The sequence below is a fragment of the Esox lucius genome, chromosome 7 (assembly GCF_011004845.1).
Source record: "Esox lucius isolate fEsoLuc1 chromosome 7, fEsoLuc1.pri, whole genome shotgun sequence".
Classification (NCBI taxonomy): domain Eukaryota; kingdom Metazoa; phylum Chordata; class Actinopteri; order Esociformes; family Esocidae; genus Esox; species Esox lucius.
Window position 1 is genome coordinate 20,272,130 of NC_047575.1, and position 18,244 is coordinate 20,290,373.

The 18,244-nt window shown below is 38.9% G+C and overlaps 1 protein-coding gene across 10 annotated transcripts in view; it reads right to left on the reverse strand.

Moving 5' to 3' along the window:
* The window catches only part of gria3a (glutamate receptor, ionotropic, AMPA 3a), a 127,750-nt gene that overhangs the window by 25,397 nt on the left and 84,109 nt on the right, over positions 1 to 18,244 (reverse strand). For all 10 annotated transcript variants that reach the window (XR_004575914.1, XR_004575913.1, XM_010897098.3 and 7 more), the window contains exons 4-5: positions 17,880 to 18,067; positions 92 to 145 (exon numbers count right to left, since the gene is read on the reverse strand). Coding sequence is in view for 8 of the 10 variants with exons in the window: in XM_010897098.3 (XP_010895400.1) it covers positions 92 to 145; positions 17,880 to 18,067 (242 nt within the window). In the remaining 2 variants the exon portion in view is untranslated. The remainder of the gene's footprint in view (positions 1 to 91; positions 146 to 17,879; positions 18,068 to 18,244) is intronic.

Sequence of the window (18,244 nt, forward strand, 5' to 3'; positions counted from 1 at the left end):
ACCTATGTTTTGCCAAATCCCATTTTCTCCTAAATGTCTGAGTGGGCCCATTACAGAATGAAGGGCTGTGGTGTTGTGCTCTTCTACTCACTAGGTTAGCCAGGATGTAGTGGTATCCTCTGCTGTTCTTCCCAAGGACCACCACCTGCAGGAGGGGAAGCATCAAAGGACCTCACGTCTCACACTCTATCTATCTCATGTTCTAAGAAGAAAGAATGGAACCTGAAAGCAGATATTAGCTCCCAGAAAGAAACAATAGATACACTCGTTCAAGCTTGTAGGTCTCCCGTCTCTTTGCACTAATGAGAAAATATAGTGCATCACCACCATCCCCATCAATGAGGTGCTGAGCAGCTGAAACAGCAAAGACTCAACTGTTACCTTTAAGTAAAGAATAAAATCAGGCTAGTGAGATCATTGGGTTCTATCATTGTTATTTATCTAAAAAGTGTGTAGCAAGGATTGTATTTAATCTGCCCCATTTATCAGCCCACCCCAATTCTTTATTCATTACCCATATTACAGCAACTCCCAACCAGCTTGGGAGAGTTGAAGATCACAGCATATCTTCCTCATAGGCATCGTGCCACGCCATTCTGCTTTTTTTCACAATTGTGCCCCACAAGGAAGTCAGTCAGATCAGAGCATGAGAACATGCTTATTCAACCAGCCTGAGGGAGCCACGAGAGCTCGATGAGTCAAGGAAATCCCTGCCTGACGATGCCCAAACAACCATGGGCAATACTAGGCCAGCATGCATCACACCATGGAGCTCACAGCCACACATCAGCCAGCAGCACAGTCAAGGCTCGAACCTAGACTGCGGTGGACAGTTTGGCACTATGAAAGAGCGCCTTAAACCACTGTGTCACCCTAAATTATTGTTCTTTAGATAAAGTTCTATGTGTACATAGGTATATGAGTGTGTACAGGGTCAGGAATGTGATGTGTGTATATATGTGGGAGTGTGTTCGTGTGTGAATGTGACTGTTTGTGTATGTGTGTGAATATGTGCAATGGTGGGCTGGGGGATTAAGACGTGCTGTTATGACAATGCTTGTTCCTTTGCATTAATGTCAGTGAGGAAAATAAGGTCAGGTCTCAAGGCCAGCAGAAAAATGTCCCTAACACAGCTGCCGGCACACAAAAAAGTGGTCTCTGCCATTTTTGGCAGTAGCTGTGTCTGCCACAGGGCTGTATTATATTAAAAACTATGCTGAAAATTATGGATTGGTCTGGTAAAGTCCAATCAGATGTGAGGAAAGGGTTTGAATCTTTCTCATTTAGACCTGCAGAGGGTAGTGCAGTTGGCCAGTACCTTCCAGGTTGTAGGAGTTAGTTACTGAATTTGGTTGCCTGGCTTTGTTGCACTCTATTGACTCCTGTTGTTTGGGAGCCTGTGAGCCTAATCAAGGTAGAAGTCCAGAGAGTCCGTTCCTTCCGGTGCATGAAGATTTTAGTCTAGACTTTCTAGTTGACCGAGCACAGTGATTAGAACCCCAATGGCATTGGATGTGATTTCTAAAGATACACCTCGACATCTACTGTCCCGAGCTAACTTGGGAGTTACAATCATGAATTGGAAATCACAGAAATATGAAACAATAATGGATTGGTCTGAAGCAAATTTTTTTCCCTCATAGCAGCACCACAATGCCTAGTCTATCCATGCTCAACAAAGGTTTTCCAGCATACGAACTAATATACAGTGAAACCCATAAACACTATATTACCTATTTGGCTTTGTATTCCTTCTATCTTTTGAATTTGAAAAGCTACAAGGACTGTGTGGTTAAATAGCAGACTGTATATTTTTATCCATATCGAATTAACAACTTGTTTTGTACACAGTCCCCCCATTTTAGGGTGACAAAAGTATTTTTAAAGATTAACATTATGTACAATAAAGTAGTCATGATAGGTACTTAGTCTCATATCCTTAGCAGGCAATGGCTTCATGACATTTGTGACCCAGCCCTGTAATAGTTTCAGGGCCTTATTTTCTTATTGTCAGCATGCGAAAGGATTCGGATCAGGTGATTGAGCAGGCCAGTCCAAAACCTTTTAATTGTACATGACGAAGCATCATCAAAATAGTTTATAGTCATCTGAGCAGACAAGGTGTTTCTATACACATCTCAACTAATTCAGCTGCTGCTGTCAGCACTTGCATCATCAATGAAAACAAGTGAGCCAGTTCCAGCAAGACAACACCCCTATACCATCAGTTCCACACTTTCCTTTTGCCATCTCTCACCTTTTACATCCTGATTTTGAGCCTAACTAGTGTTTTGCACCGTGGATTCTGTTATGGAAATTTTGAACTAAGGTACATTTGAGAAATGTCTGTCTTTCCATTTGATGGAATTGCCATCACAATTCTGGTCTCTATAATTCAGCTTGTATGGGCTTTTACAAATGGTAGTGGTTGACACATCTATGCCTACCTGCTGGAGTGTTCTTGTTCTGTTGTAAAGCGGTTTATTTTCTCCATATTTTGAGCATTCTTTAGTCATCTACTGTAGAGGTATCCTTCAAGGTAATTTGCCATTGTGTAGCTCACCAGCACTTTCTTTTTCTTAGCATAACAAACAGTTGACTGCAGCACGGCTAATGTTTTGGCCGTCTCAATATATTCTGATGTATTTATACTGGTTATCTGCCTCCTTGTGGCCGTTTTGACTTACATTGACACTACCTTCGGCCACTAAACATCCGGTCCCTATACAATTGCCTGTTGCAAAAAGTAGAATATGAACATTTTATGAATATTTTTATTTTACCTGTGATTTTAGCATTGGCCAGAGTTTCTCCAAATGTCATGGTTTAAAAGGTGTATGGGAAGATGTGGTAATTAGACATGCACCCTATGAAGAGAAGTCCTAAAAGAAACATGCTAGAACACATCAATATTTTACAAAATGATGAAGCTATCTACAGGTTTTCTCTCATCAACTTCTTATGACCGACTGCCTTGGCGGGTGTAGTGTGCTGTTGCCAAGCAACACACTATTAGTCCCAGAACTTTCAACTATGACATTCAACTCTAAAATATGTTAGCACTGTAAGAAACACATTGTTGATTTCCTGTACAGAATGTGTCACACGAAAAAGATGATATCACAAATTCCGCTGCATACACATACACTTTCTCATCACTGTACCTACATGTATGTTCCTCTCATGCAGCTTTGTTTTATGTCACTGTCTAGGATTTAACCTAGGTTTGCACAAATAAGTGTCTGCACAAACCTATTGTTAACATCCTGGGCTTGGTTTGGACCAGACAGAGTGACATTATACTGGCTTAGATGATGTTAGGGAAGTTGAACATTGGGCTTCAATCAGTCTAATTGTGGTGATGATAATACTTAATTAGGACAAAACTACACCCAGTAATAGAGGACAGGCATACATGGACAACCAATGCTTTATCTGTTCTGTTTACTCTAATGACAGGTCAGGCTTAGGTAACACCAGGTTACTCTGCATTAGGTTACAAAACCTCACATTCTTACTTCATAACAGAAAAAACAGCAAGTTGGAGATATACAAAGTACAGTACTGAGGGGGTGGAGGTAGAGATATTTTCTTATATTTTCACTATCTTTTCAGATTTCCTCCCCCATAGATTGACAAGAAGGTTCTCTACGTGTCAGCAACTGCAACTCAATTGAATTTCAACCATCCACTATTAAGTAGGAGAGAATTTCACACAATGTATTTTGAGAAAATGCCTCTGAATTTCAGTAAACAATTGGGGGTAAACATATGGTATGTTTATTTTACAGCTGAATAACCCTTGATTTAGATACTATAATTATTGTAAGAGAATCAAAGCAAGGCAATATAATACGTAGCATTGCACAGCTTATTCACTTCTCATCGCTAGTCCACCTCCCTCAGTTGTCCTGAGGGCTGTACTGTAAGTTAGGCCTAAGACCGTTTTATCCAAATAAAGGGTATCTTTGCAAATCACCTACAGGTCTTCATTTGTAATATCAGTGTGTTGGGTCTCTATTTCAGACAGCATCCCATCATCCCTCTAATTCACTGTTTCACATTATCTGCTTAGTCCCTTAAATATCTCCTCACTGTCTGAGGAGAGAGAAGGTCCTGAGTCCTCTAAGGTTACAGCTCATTCCCTATCCTCCCCATCCTTCTGGGACTTTCCACACTGAATCCCATAACCCTGGGAGGGTTGCTCAATGATTTCATTATGTTTGACATCCTCCACCAGTAAGCCCCAGGTTTGGCCTGCATGGTCCCCAAACACCCCCCCCCCCCCCCCCCTCACTAACTATGTAGGACTTGTGGAACTGCAAGGTCTTCTGGTTCACTGTTGGGTAACAACCTGGATTAGGTTATAACATCTAATGGCTTTTATTGCTAATTTTACTGTAATTTTGAAAGAGATAAAAATACAGAGAGGCGGTCTATATTAGAGGAAATAATCTCACTTGAAACCAGACTGCACCTCAGCCTCATGTCCTCCCCTGAAGCAGACAGACAGACAGGCTCCATGCTTAAGAAAGCGTAATCAAAATTTCAATTAATAAAGAAGAGGGGAAAAAAAGCCCTGCTTCTGGGATTCTTCCATGGGAGAGTAAAGGAGCCACAGGAAAATGTGACAACAGAACAAGCACTTAATGAAGCTTCCCTGCCTGGAGCCAATGGCCACTCTGAAGAGTCACAGAATGAAAGAAAGGGAACACTGCATGGCACCATAAGACAGTCAATTGGCTGTTGTGAGGGCCTCTGAAAACATGTCACTTGACGTTTGGTTTCTGGATTAATATGTTTTAAGTCTGTCTCAAGAGTAGTAATTAATGAGTAACATAATATTGCGCTGTGATTCGAACAGCAGAAAGCTGGACTCTCTTTGGTCGTCTGTGTTCTCTGTTGCAGAGACATATGACTACGCAAATCCAATTTAAGTACTTAGATTCTCTGCTAATAAAAAGGCACTCTTCTGTGTGTGTGTGTGTGTGGGTGTGTGTGTTCGTCCACACACCCAGGCATGTACACACACTCAAGTAAGGCGAGTTGAGGAATTTCAGTGACTCATACACATTAACATTCAAAAGAGGCTAGTTCCAGTCTAGGGGAAATAATAACGCTATAGGAAGACAGTCTACAGGACATGCTATCTGTATATAAAAACATTCTAGTGGTTAATATCTGTCCCTAAAGACGGTTTTCAGGACATGATATCTGTATATAAAGACATTTTAGTGATTAATATCTGTCCATAAAGAAGGTTTTCAGGACATGATATCTGTATATAAAGACATTCTATTGGTTAATATCTGTCCAAAAAGACGGTTTTCAGGACATGATATCTGTATGTCAAGACATTCTAGTGGTTAATATCTGTCCCTAAAAACGGTTTTCAGGACATGATATCTGTATGTTAAGACATTTTAGTGGTTAAAATCTGTCCATAAAGACGGTTTTCAGGACATGATATCTGTATATAAAGACATTTTAGTGATTAATATCTGTCCATAAAGAAGGTTTTCAGGACATGATATCTGTATATAAAGACATTCTATTGGTTAATATCTGTCCAAAAAGACGGTTTTCAGGACATGATATCTGTATGTCAAGACATTCTAGTGGTTAATATCTGTCCCTAAAAACGGTTTTCAGGACATGATATCTGTATGTTAAGACATTTTAGTGGTTAAAATCTGTCCATAAAGACAGTTTTCAGGACATATCTGAATAAGGACAGTCTAGAGTTAATATCTGAATATAAAGACAGTCTACTTGACATAATATCAGTTTATGAAGACAGTCTAGGTTTAGGATCTGTATATAAAGACAGGCTAGGGTTAGCCAAACATCTGTATATAAAGACAGGCTAGGGTTAGCCTAATATCTGTATATAAAGACAGGCTAGGGTTAGCCTAATATGTGTATATAAAGACAGGCTAGGGTTAGCCTAATATCTGTATATAAAGACAGGCTAGGGTTAGCCTAATATCTGTATATAAAGACAGGTTAGGGTTAGCCTAATATCTGTATATAAAGACAGGCTAAGGTTAGCCTAATATCTGTATATAAAGACAGGCTAGGGTTAGCCTAATATCTGTATATAAAGACAGGCTAGGGTTAGCCTAATATCTGTATATAAAGACAGGCTAGGGTTGAACTAATATCTGTATATAAAGACAGGCTAGGTTTAACCTAATATCTGTATATAAAGACAGGCTAGGGTTAGCCTAATATCTGAATATGAAGACAGGCTAGGCCAGGCATTAAATATCTGTATATAAAGACAGGCTAAGGTTAGCCTAATATCTGTAAACAAAGACATTCTACAGGACATACTATATAAGGACAGTCTATATAAGGACAGTCTACAAGACATGAAATATATATATATATAAAGCCATCCTAGGTTTAACACATGAAGATAAAGACAGTCTACAGGACATAAAATCTGAATAAAAAGACAATACAGAGGATATACTACCTATATATGAAGCCAGTCTAAGTTTAATACTGTATATGTATATATAAAGACAGTCGGCAGGACATAATATCTGTTCGTAAAGACAACATACCGGACATAATATCTGTACGTAAAGACAACATACTGGACATAATATCTGTACATAAAGACAACATACCAGACATAATATCTGTACGTAAAGAAAACATACAGGACATAATATCTGTAAATAAGGACAACATACAGGATATTATATCTGTATGTAAAGACAACATACAGGACATAATATCTGTATGTAAAGACAACATACAGGACATAATATCTGTATATAAAGACAAAATACAGGACATAATATCTGTATATAAAGACAACATACAGGACATAATATCTGTATATAAAGACAACATACAGGACATAATATCTGTATATAAAGACAACATACAGGACATAATATCTGTATATAAAGACAACATACAGGACATAATATCTGTATATAAAGACAACATACAGGACATAATATCTGTATATAAAGACAACATACAGGACATAATATCTGTATATAAAGACAACATACAGGATATTATATCTGTATATAAAGACAATATAGAGGACATAATATCTGTATTTAAAGACAACATACAGGACTTAATATCTGTATATAAAGACAATATACAGTACATCATATCTTTATATAAAGACAACATACAGGACATCATATCTGTATATTTAGACAGTATACAGGACATAATATCTGTATATAAAGACAACATACAGGACATAATATCTGTATATAAAGACAATATAGAGGACATAATATCTGTATTTAAAGACAACATACAGGACATAATATCTGTATATAAAGACAACATACAGGACATAATATCTGTATATAAAGACAACATACAGGACATCATATCTGTATATTAAGACAGTATACAGGACATAATATCTGTATATAAAGACAACATACAGGACATAATATCTGTATATAAAGACAGTCGGCAGGAACCAGGAAACTGGAGCACCGTCATCCTAAAAATATATGTTATATGCAATGTTCTCACACGGTATGTCTCCCTCTCCAGACCAGAAGTAGATAGATATAAAAAGATAGCATTTAACAAATATTTTTAGGATGATGGTGCTCCAGTTTCCTGGTTCCTGTGGGATATGTTCAGCGTGCAGATGGGGACGTGTGTTGGGTCATACTCATTTCTCAGTCATGTCAGTTGATATGCTTACGTGAACCTCTGTTGTTCTTGGCTGGTTAGAGGCTAGGTGGGTCAGGCCAGCATATTCCAGACCAATACAACATAATTCTGTTACATGGTTCCAACTCTCAAATCTGTGGACAGCCCATCATTCATCCCCTGAATGGATGGAACAACTGTTCAAGGGCCCAGGAAAAAAAGAACTGTCAGAGCCGATATTTCATTCAACTGCACAATGGGAGACTGAGATCATACATGCTCCATGAACACTAAAATAGACAGCATGGGTGCTATCATGGAAGACTTATAATTGATGTCCTCTTCACAAACTAGACTCACATACTAAACAGTCATGTGTGATCAATGTGTGATGCACATTGACTAATTAATTTAGGCTTAATTTTAAGGTTTCTGGAGTGACAGGCTAAAAGGACTCCATCACAATTTGACTGGGGTCAGTTGTTAGCTGTGTCTACAGCTGATGCCTGAGAATGTAGCATGCATGTTAAGGCCAAGACCAAACAGAGTCAATTTAGTCAATTCCCTTCATGATTAAAATTAGGACGATAGTTAGTAATCCCTCCAAAAAGCATAACATCTGATCATTAAAACACAAATCAAGGTCAGATTCCATGCTGACATCCACGTCCTCCATGAGCGCCTAATGGAGTAGGTGACCTGCATCAGTTGTAATTTGGTTGTGGGTTCTGAGATTACAAACAATTACAATCAGATTGAGAAAAGCTGAGTGTAATATGTGAAATGTGTTGATGTGTTCCACAGCAGTAAAATTTTAAGACCGACAATCAATTTGTCTAAGAGACAAAGGGCTTTCTGTATATACAGTCTTTTGTGTATTTAAGCCCTATTTGATTCTCCTCATCTCTCCTCCAGGTTGAATATCCTAATTTCTCCTCCAGGTTGAATATCCTCATCTCTCCTCCAGGTTGAATCTCCTCTTCTCTCCTCCAGGTTGAATCTCCTCTTCTCTCCTCCAGGTTGAATCTCCTCATCTCTCCTCCAGGTTGAATCTCCTCATCTCTCCTCCAGGTTGAATCTCCTCATCTCTCCTCCAGGTTGAATCTCCTCTTCTCTCCTCCAGGTTGAATCTCCTCTTCTCTCCTCCAGGTTGAATCTCCTCATCTCTCCTCCAGGTTGTGTTGTGCTGCGTGGCTGCAGCACCATTAGCCTCTGCATTCCTTGGGGAATCTATTCTAATTGAGCAGACTGGCGGGCCGTCCCTGTGCAGGGCTTAGTCTACACCCTGGTGCTTTCCTCTCCAATTAAAAGCATTCCTATTGATGGAGCCTTTTCTTTGTAGCTGCTTTAAATCATTTGTAATTTCCGACTCCTTCAGAATGATAAGTGGCATCCCTAGGATTGAACACCTTCCATTTGCAGCTTCCACTTAAACATCTGTGTTGAGCTTAATTAATGGGTAAAACAATTCAACAGGAAAAGGTAAAACAAATATACAGGAATAATACTACCACTAATAATACTAGAAAAACAATGCATCAAATAATGTTGCTGATACCTATGTAAGACAAACCATTAATACAATAATTTACTAATTGTCAGATTCCCTACTCACTTCCATCTCCCCCCAGCAGAATATAGCTCAATCACCCTCCTGTCCTTCTTCATTATTGCTTTGCAATTCCAGTCCACCAGTCGGCATTATAACACTTTTCCTATTCCACCAATAGACATTATAACAATTCTCCTATTCCACCAGTAGTTTACCAGGCAGCACAGCAGAAGTTTGCGTGCTCGGGTCCATTCCCACAAGTCTCTCTCCTTCCACTCATCACTGTCCCTCCTCTCTCTCTCTTATTCCACTATCAGGCCTAGTCTCATCACTGTCCCTCATCTCTCTCTTATTCCACTATCAGGCCTAGTCTCATCACTGTCCCTCCTTCTCTCTCTTATTCCACTATCAGGCCTAGTCTCATCATTGTCCCTCCTTCTCTCTCTGTTTCTCTCTTGTGGTAAACTGGTCCTGTAGCCAGGATACATTCAAGTGTTGCTTTATCATGTATGAGCAGCTTGTGGGAGTGAGGTCTATCCCAAGGCTTATACCTTCATATTCTTAACAGAGGGCATGAACAGGTTAATACCTTCAAGATGGACAAGCACCAAGACCCCACAAAACAACACATACAGAGGCCCCCCAGCAGAGTGTTATCTCCAGCCCTTAACTACCTAGCTGAGGCACATGATAATGGCTATGAGTGAATAGAAGCCACTACACTAGGCAGGCATGCATTTGCAATTACAGGGCAACAGGGTTCATATTGAGAGAGAAAGTCCTCCTCTCTCAGACACTGTGCATTCAATTCAGCACACAATTTCAGGAATACAGTCCAAAATGGCTGCCAGCTTCAGTCTGCTTCTCCTCCTCCCATTCCCAGCCAGTGCATCATTGAGTGATCTTGGTTGTATTCAGGATCCTGCCTGCCTTTGTGTGAGATCTTCCCTCAGGCTAGGAGGCTATGGCTATTTTTAGGCGGGCTGATTGTATCGTTATGGGACGGCGTGCCCTACTTACACGGGAAGCTGCTGATATTAAAGTGATGATGTGACGACCCACATAATGAATCGTCCTTGAGAGACCCAGACACGTCCTGCCATTTCAAACACCACAGCCACCATCCTGTCTGGTAAGTGACATCAGAAAGATTCAATATTCACACTGGGGCGGTGGGGTCAGGGTCAGACAGCAGATATATCACACTTTTGCCTAATGTTAAATTGCCTAATGTTAAACAAAATGACTATATCGGCATTCAGTGGCCAGCTCCAGATTTGTCCAGATTTTAGCCTCTAACATCAGTCAAAAAGACAGGTATAAACGTCTCCTGACCTGAATCAGAAAGACATATCCTGTCACTTTCTGATAATTCCAGACACCAGTGGCAATTAACTCAAATTTGTCTGAACTCTTTAGCAAAACCTGAATGGAGGGTCTCTATATTAGAGGCCTACACACACAGTACTATCCTTGTTGGGATCCAAACAAATAATATTCCCGTTAACGGAGTACTCAACCCACAGATACGCAAATCATAAAATGCTGTGTTTTATTAGTGAGTAAAATATCTATATTTTTAAATGACTAATAACTAATAACTGATCCGTTTGTGAAATCTGAAAATTGTGTTGTACTGTAGCTTTATACTGTATTCTGAAGACTGGAGATAACACACCATCATATTTCATACCACTTTTAAAACAATTACCTGTATTGCCAAATCAGCAATATGATGGTATGTCTAGAAACATCCATCCGTCTATATCACAATGACAAAGTATACATTTAGTTAATACTGTACATACTGTAGCATCATTTCATTGTGTTTGTGTTCGCCACCCCATTTCTAGCGAAATCTTGCGAACCAGGCAATATAAGCCATTACTGTAAATGCATTACCAAAATGCATGATTTGCACTTTTTGTGGGTGTGGGGTGCCCTAACAAGACAGACATTCCTATGATGTCTGCAAATATCAAATATAACTGAAAATACTGTGGTATACACCAGTCAAAAGGGGAGAGCCAGGGGAATGCGTTAGAAGTTGAGTGGTGTTAGGCTTGTGGCAAATATACTGTACTCTGTTGCCTTGAAAATATATCCTACCTTTGATTGGTGCTTTTTAGAACCTTATTCCTGATTTGCTTTTCCTCATGTTCCTTCATCTTCATGATGCGGGCTAGTTTTTGTTAGGAACTGTACTAAGTAACTGTGGGACCTCCTAGAGACAGTTGCATTTAACCTGAAATGTGAAACACTTTAAATGCACACCGGTTGATTCCATTCAACCAATTATTTGTCTAAAGACAATTGGTTGCACTGCAGATTACTCAGGTGTGTCATAGCAGTGGGTGAATAGTTGGGTGAATTAATAATGCAATAATTTTCAATAATTGAATATAATAATATTTTTTGTTATTAATTTCAAACAATTTTCATATTTTATTTTCACTTTAAAATCATGGACATTTTTTGTTTGTATCAATGGCAAAATCGGATAAAATACATTTAATGTTTTGGAGAAGTCAAAAGTGGGTGAATACTTTTGAAAGCCACAGTACATTATATACTTACTGCTCATATCCAATTATCTTCTATGCTCACCATCCATTAAATATAAATGTAACTCATCTTTGTGCAGACACTGTATTCTGTATTCTGTCCCCATTTGTAGTCTACCACTAGCAACACCATTACACCAAGTAAATATCTAAGTATGTGAGAATGTGTAATAAAGGTGTGCAAGTGTCAAGTCCTGTTGGAAAATGAAATCTGCATCTCCATAAAGTTGGTAAGCAGCAGGAAACATGAAGTGCTCTAAAACTTCCTGGTAAATGGCTGCGTTGACCTTGGACCTCAGAAAACACAGTGGATCAACACCAGCTGATGACATGGCAACCCAAACCATCACTGACTGTGGAAACTTTACACTGGACTTCAAGCAACGTGGATTCTGTGCCTCTCCTCTCTTCCTCCAGATTCTGGGACCTTGATTTCCAAAGGAAATGCAAAATTTACTTTCATCAGAGAACATCACTTTGGACCACTCAGCAGCAGTCCAGTCCTTTTTGTCTTTAGCCCAGGCGAGACGCTTCTGACGCTGTGTCTTGCTCAAGAGTGGCTTGACACAAGGAATGCGACAGCTGAAACCAATGTCTTGCATACGTCTGTGCGTGGTGGTTTTTGAAGCACTGACTCCAGCCGCAGTCCACTCTTTGTGAATCTCCCCCACATTTTTGAATGGGTTTTGTTTCACAGTCCTCTCCAGGGTGCGGTTATCCCTATTGCTTGTACACTTTTTTCTACCACATTTTTTCCTTCCCTTCGCCTCTCTATTAATGTGCTTGGACACAGAGCTCTGTGAACAGCCAGCCTCTTTAGCAATGACCTTTTGTGTCTTGCCCTCCTTGTGCAATGTGTCAATGGTCGTCTTTTGGACAGCTGTCAAGTCAGCAGTCTTCCCCATGATTGTGTAGCCAACAGAACTAGACTGAGAGACCATTTAAAGGCCTTTGCAAGTGTTTTGAGTTAATTAGCTGATTTGAGTGTGGCACCAGGTGTCTTCAATATTGAACCTTTTCACAATATTCACATTTTCTGAGATACTGAATTTGGGGTTTTCATTAGTTGTCAGTTATAATCATCAAAATTAAAATAAATAAACACTTGAAATATATCAGTCTGTGTGGAATGAATGCATACATTATACAAGTTTCACTTTTTGAATGGAATTACTGAAATAAATAAACTTTTTTATGATATTCTAATTATATGACCAGCACCTGTACATTGGGGGGACAGACCCAATATTCAAATATGCTCAAAATGTCCCCCCAATATATTGATAAAAAATATTGATAAAATAAAAATGTGCTATGCTACCACTGGCAACCACACACCGCCGTCTATAATAATTACTAGCAAATGTAATCATAATCATAACCATTATTACTACAATTACTATTATGGTGTACTGCCATTCTGCGTGTGGTTTGCCCAAGTGGTGTTGCCGTAATCCAGCAGAAGCTGTTGCTTAAGTGCTGTTGCTTAAGTCAAAAATTGTATTGTTAATATTTTCAATTGTATTGAAAAGCTGAAAACTAAAATGTAATGTGTTACGTAGGCTATATCACTGTCAATTGTGATAGTAGAGGAATATTCTGTCTTTGGACTGGGGTAACCAACTAACTACAGGTCAGTTGCAATGATAGTCCCGGAGCAACATTAATTATGGTGTCTTAGGAACAACATCAACATGGCGCTATCAGATTACGCAAATATTGATGGTTAAGAGTCCTTTTTCGGCCCCCCCTGGCTGATTTCGTCCCACCAATGCCAATTCCATGGCTAAAGTCTTGGATCCAGACTAGGGCTTTCACAATATCAGATTTTCATTACTCGATTATCGTGGCCAAAATAATTTACGGTACGATATTATCACGGTATCTATTGAAAATTTGAAGTAAAAAATGCTATCAGTCAAATTCATGTTCAACTTTGTTTAATGTGTTTTTCCCCCTCTTTTTTGGCAAATGCATTACACTCAAAATAGGAGTGTTTGGAGGTGGAAAGAGTCTCTAACCATAACTGTACAAATTTTAAAAAATTAAGCTTACAAAAAGAACAATTTCACTTAATGGATAGTGAAAAGGCAACCAGATATCCACAAGGCCTAACACCGAGAGGAGGTTTTGGAAAAATACAACAAAAAAATTGCCTAGTGAATGGGCTACGAAAAAGCGTTAATTCAAACGCTAGTGTATAGGTCCAGACTCTTAATTTAACCACATGCATCGTTGTCTATGAATAAGCTATGGAAAAACAGAGAGGAGTTTTGGGAAAAATACAACGTCCTTTTTTCCATGTATATAGGCTACAAAAACGGCACGTCTTCACGGATCTCTCCCGGGGGTTCTATTGGGGCTAACGAGTTCAACGCCACTGCATAGCTCCAGTCTCCTTGTTTAAGCACATGTATAATTTTTCTATAGGTGACATGAATATGGTATTGAAAAACCAAAAGGAGTTTTGTGAAAAATACAACTTTAGTTTTGCCTAGTGAATACGATATTATCATATGTGTATTATTAACATGATATCAATACCGGTATATTATGACACCCCTAATCCAGATATGATTAATAATGAATATGAGGCCTTAAAACCCACACCATCGCCATTTAAATCCTGATGGAATGTGTATTTGCATATAAAATAGAGAAAACCTGGATTAGGTGAAAAACATTTATTATGTGTGTTAGTCCTGAATATCCTAAGAGTTACTGAGTCAGTCAGTCAGTTTGTTAATCCATCAATCAGTCAGTCAGTCATCAATTTCAACTTTCCCCATTGCTTGCAATCATATTAAAGCAATGTGACAATTTAAGCGATATCCCTGCAACATCTTTGAGTAAAGATGCCAAATTGTGGCACTGCTTCAATTTCAATTGACAGATTGAATATTTTACAGACTGAATACCATTTAAATAAACACTTAAAGGAATATGTTTTAATGAAGGAAAAAAAGTTCAAATTGAGTTGGGAACCATATCGCTGATTAATCAAACTTTGTATGTGAACATTAAATATAATCTATAGAGCATATAAGTAAAAAGACTAATAAAACTGGGATTATATTCTTGACAATAGCATTAGTAAACCCATTCTGAGCTTGTGCACAGCAGACAAATACATTTAAATTAACACTAATGGTCAATTCAGTGGCTGATCACCTAGGAAACAGGAATGAGAGTGGAACCATTGTTAATGGTAGTTGTTTTTCCTAAGTGAAAATGCAACCAACCTCAAACCGTGGCTAGAACAACAACATCCAACAACAAGCTTTCATTTTATTTAGTTTTTGTTGTGTTGCACCATTTCCTAAAAATGTTTTCTTTGTTTGAGCTGTCTGAAGTTATTACAAGGCTGTAAGTGAGGTGTTCAGCATGTAAGATGTCTTAAATGTAATGACAATAAGAAGTAAAAAGCTGGAGGCCAGCCGAGGTCCCTACTAATGGAGACGGGACTTTCAGACGTATATTAAACTAGTAGAGGCATACTGAATGGCAGACTGAGGCTTCTAAAAGTCTTATTTAAACTAATGGAAGACAGAAAGCTGTGTAGGTGAATCAGACTCTCTGGAAGAATGTCCTCCTTGTGCTGTATGTGAAAACAAACAAGTGTGGAGTCACACATTGTACAATCCTTTGTAGAATAAAGAAAATAATAACCATTCATGCACACACATAAAGGACTAAGATCTAAAGTTCATGAACTGTATTTGCGTCTCTATGTGTGTATGCTATGATTACAATTTGCCTTCATACTGTGATAATCCTTGAAATGTGTGGGGGAAAAAAGCTTTTTTCTGGCTTACAGTTTCTTCACAATCACTAACACTGGTTCTATGAACAATATACATAGAGCTATTTTGCTAATTTCCGGAAAATCACTTGCCCTAAACTATAAGCACCATTCACCTGTTTTTACAAAAATCCCTGCTCCATTCACCCCTTTTTGCAAAACCCTACACACAACTCTCTTTTAAAAGACATTTGTCGAGGTCTAAACATTAACAAGCATTTGTCAACAAGACATCCAGAAGTTGGCATGAATATTTGATGACTTTTGTGATACTGTACATGACCATTTTCTTCTACATGGTATGACAATAAGGGAAGCTGGCCAAACCACTGTTGCATACATTTTCTCAAAACGGAATACAGGTACTTACTGTTAACAGATCTGACTACTGTGCTGACTACTCTTTTTTATGTACTCCAAAAATTTATGCAAATGCGATGTTGCAATGCGGTGCGTTTGGTGTAACGCATGCGTTCAATATTTTCAACTTGTGCGTGAGTTTTCTGTTGCGATGGTACGACGGAAGATGGCACATAGCATGACAACAGCCAACTAATAACAAGAAACCAGGCCAGCCTAGTTCAGTCGGCCCACAATAGCAAGTGTTGATCATGGCTGCAAGACTCTAACCTAGGTCGTGAAAGGCTGTGTTTTTAAACACAGAATCACAGAGCTGACCTTTTGCTGGGTATCAGTATAGCATATTGACATTATATAATGTTGTCATGCATTAACATCACGTCAAGTTTGAATATTTTGTTAGACACCATTAACCATCGTGTTAAACTGAGTAACGTTTCTTATGAAGTTTACCTCCACTACAAATAGAAACTATGAACTGTATGACTTTTGCCACTGGCCATTTTAAAAGCGTATTAGCCAGTAATATGTTGCTAGACGCCATTACGCATTGTGTTAAACTTCTTTGATACAATCATTTCTTTATCAATATAGGTGACGATAACAGACTTTTACGTTTTATGTTTAATGTCCATTCCAATGTTGTTCTTGTCTGTTCTTTTTTTACATACTAGATTGTTAACTATATGGCCTTCTAAATGTCAATGATGGCTTTTATTGTGATAATGAACATCTGAAGGCTGCCAGCATAATATCCTGCTGCTAAAATAACTAATGAAGCCTCATTTGGCCATCACTACAGTAAACAGTTTCATTTTATGCTTCCTGTAGCTACAGAAGGTTATAGCCAGCCAAGTTTTTATCTATTCTGAACAAATCTTCTTATACCACTGGCCGTTTTAACAGCTAATTAGCCATTCCTGAATGACATTGAGTATCTATCAATATAGGTGAAGATATGTTTGTAACTGACTTTTTTGTCAAGTGAAAAGACGAGAGAATTGTATAGGCAGCGAAGTGTTTGTCTTTCCTGAACAAATCCTAATATCCACCAGAACTGTTTTATTTTAGGCTTCCTATGACGTAGCTACATAAAGTTATAGCCAGCAAAATGTCTACCTGTCCTGAACCTCGGACAGCATTGTGTATTGACTGCTACGGGAGTCGAACGCGGGGCTTCTTGTTCCAGAGCCTGTGTCTCTAACCACTACAGTATTTAAAAACGGTTGGTAGGTCAGTCAGGAACAGACAGATGGACTCAGTAAGAGACATTCACTCTTCTAGGCCGAGTCCGCTTACGCGGTCCAGCAGATTTACAGGTTTATCAAACGCTATATTATTTGCAATGTCAAATCTACATTGTTCAAGCTAAATTTGATAATATGCTAAATAAAATAATTCAAGTGGCTACAGTAGCCTACCTAACCAACTAAAATGAATTAAGTAGATAGGCTATATCTGACTGTTGTTGTTAGCTAGCATTGTATCAAACTGCTGTACAATGCGAAACATTCTGCTCTAACTTAACTGAATCACCGGCACCTGTTTTCTACAATTATAGCAGGATATCTCATTCAACTGCACAGATATAACTGTAGTAGCAATCCTGGTCCAGGCAGCATTTTTGCAGTTGATGTCCCGGTCGCCATAGCCCTATGCACTCTAGAGACTGCAAAAATAATCTCCCTGCTTCCACCCGTATACCGTGCGTGAAGTACGAAGAAATACATACAGGACATCCGAAAAAAAAACGTAGGCCTACTCAAAATTTTGACGAATTTGGTGAACATCAGGCATGCAAACACACCTTTGCGGATTGCACCATACAGTGAGTAACATCCGGTGTAACGCAATATGTTTGACATATTTTGCAGAAATAAAGTCAAGACAATGGCATGTGCTTTATCAACCCCCTCAGCGACTGCTGTAGTAGTATTAAAGTCCAATGTACCTGTTCCAGGATGGCGTTGATTCTGCCCACCTCACAGTCTATAAGGAATCGTTTCTCTTGCCTACGGTCCATCTCCTCCATGATGCGTTTGTACTCTGTAGGGTCCACTATGCTGCCCACTGACCGGGCTGTCACCTGCCAGTTATTGGCCACAGCTGACTCCATGATGGCCTGAAGAATAGAGAAACCTGCAAGAGACACAGAGCATCAGTACCGTATTGTACACAGGGGAAACTTAATCAATTGTATATGGTAAGATCAATATAAAAAGGTCTTAGAGAATAACTACATGTTATTAAAGCAATAAGGCATGAGGGGGGTCAATATACCACGGATAAGATCTATTGTTAGGTATGATGCATTGT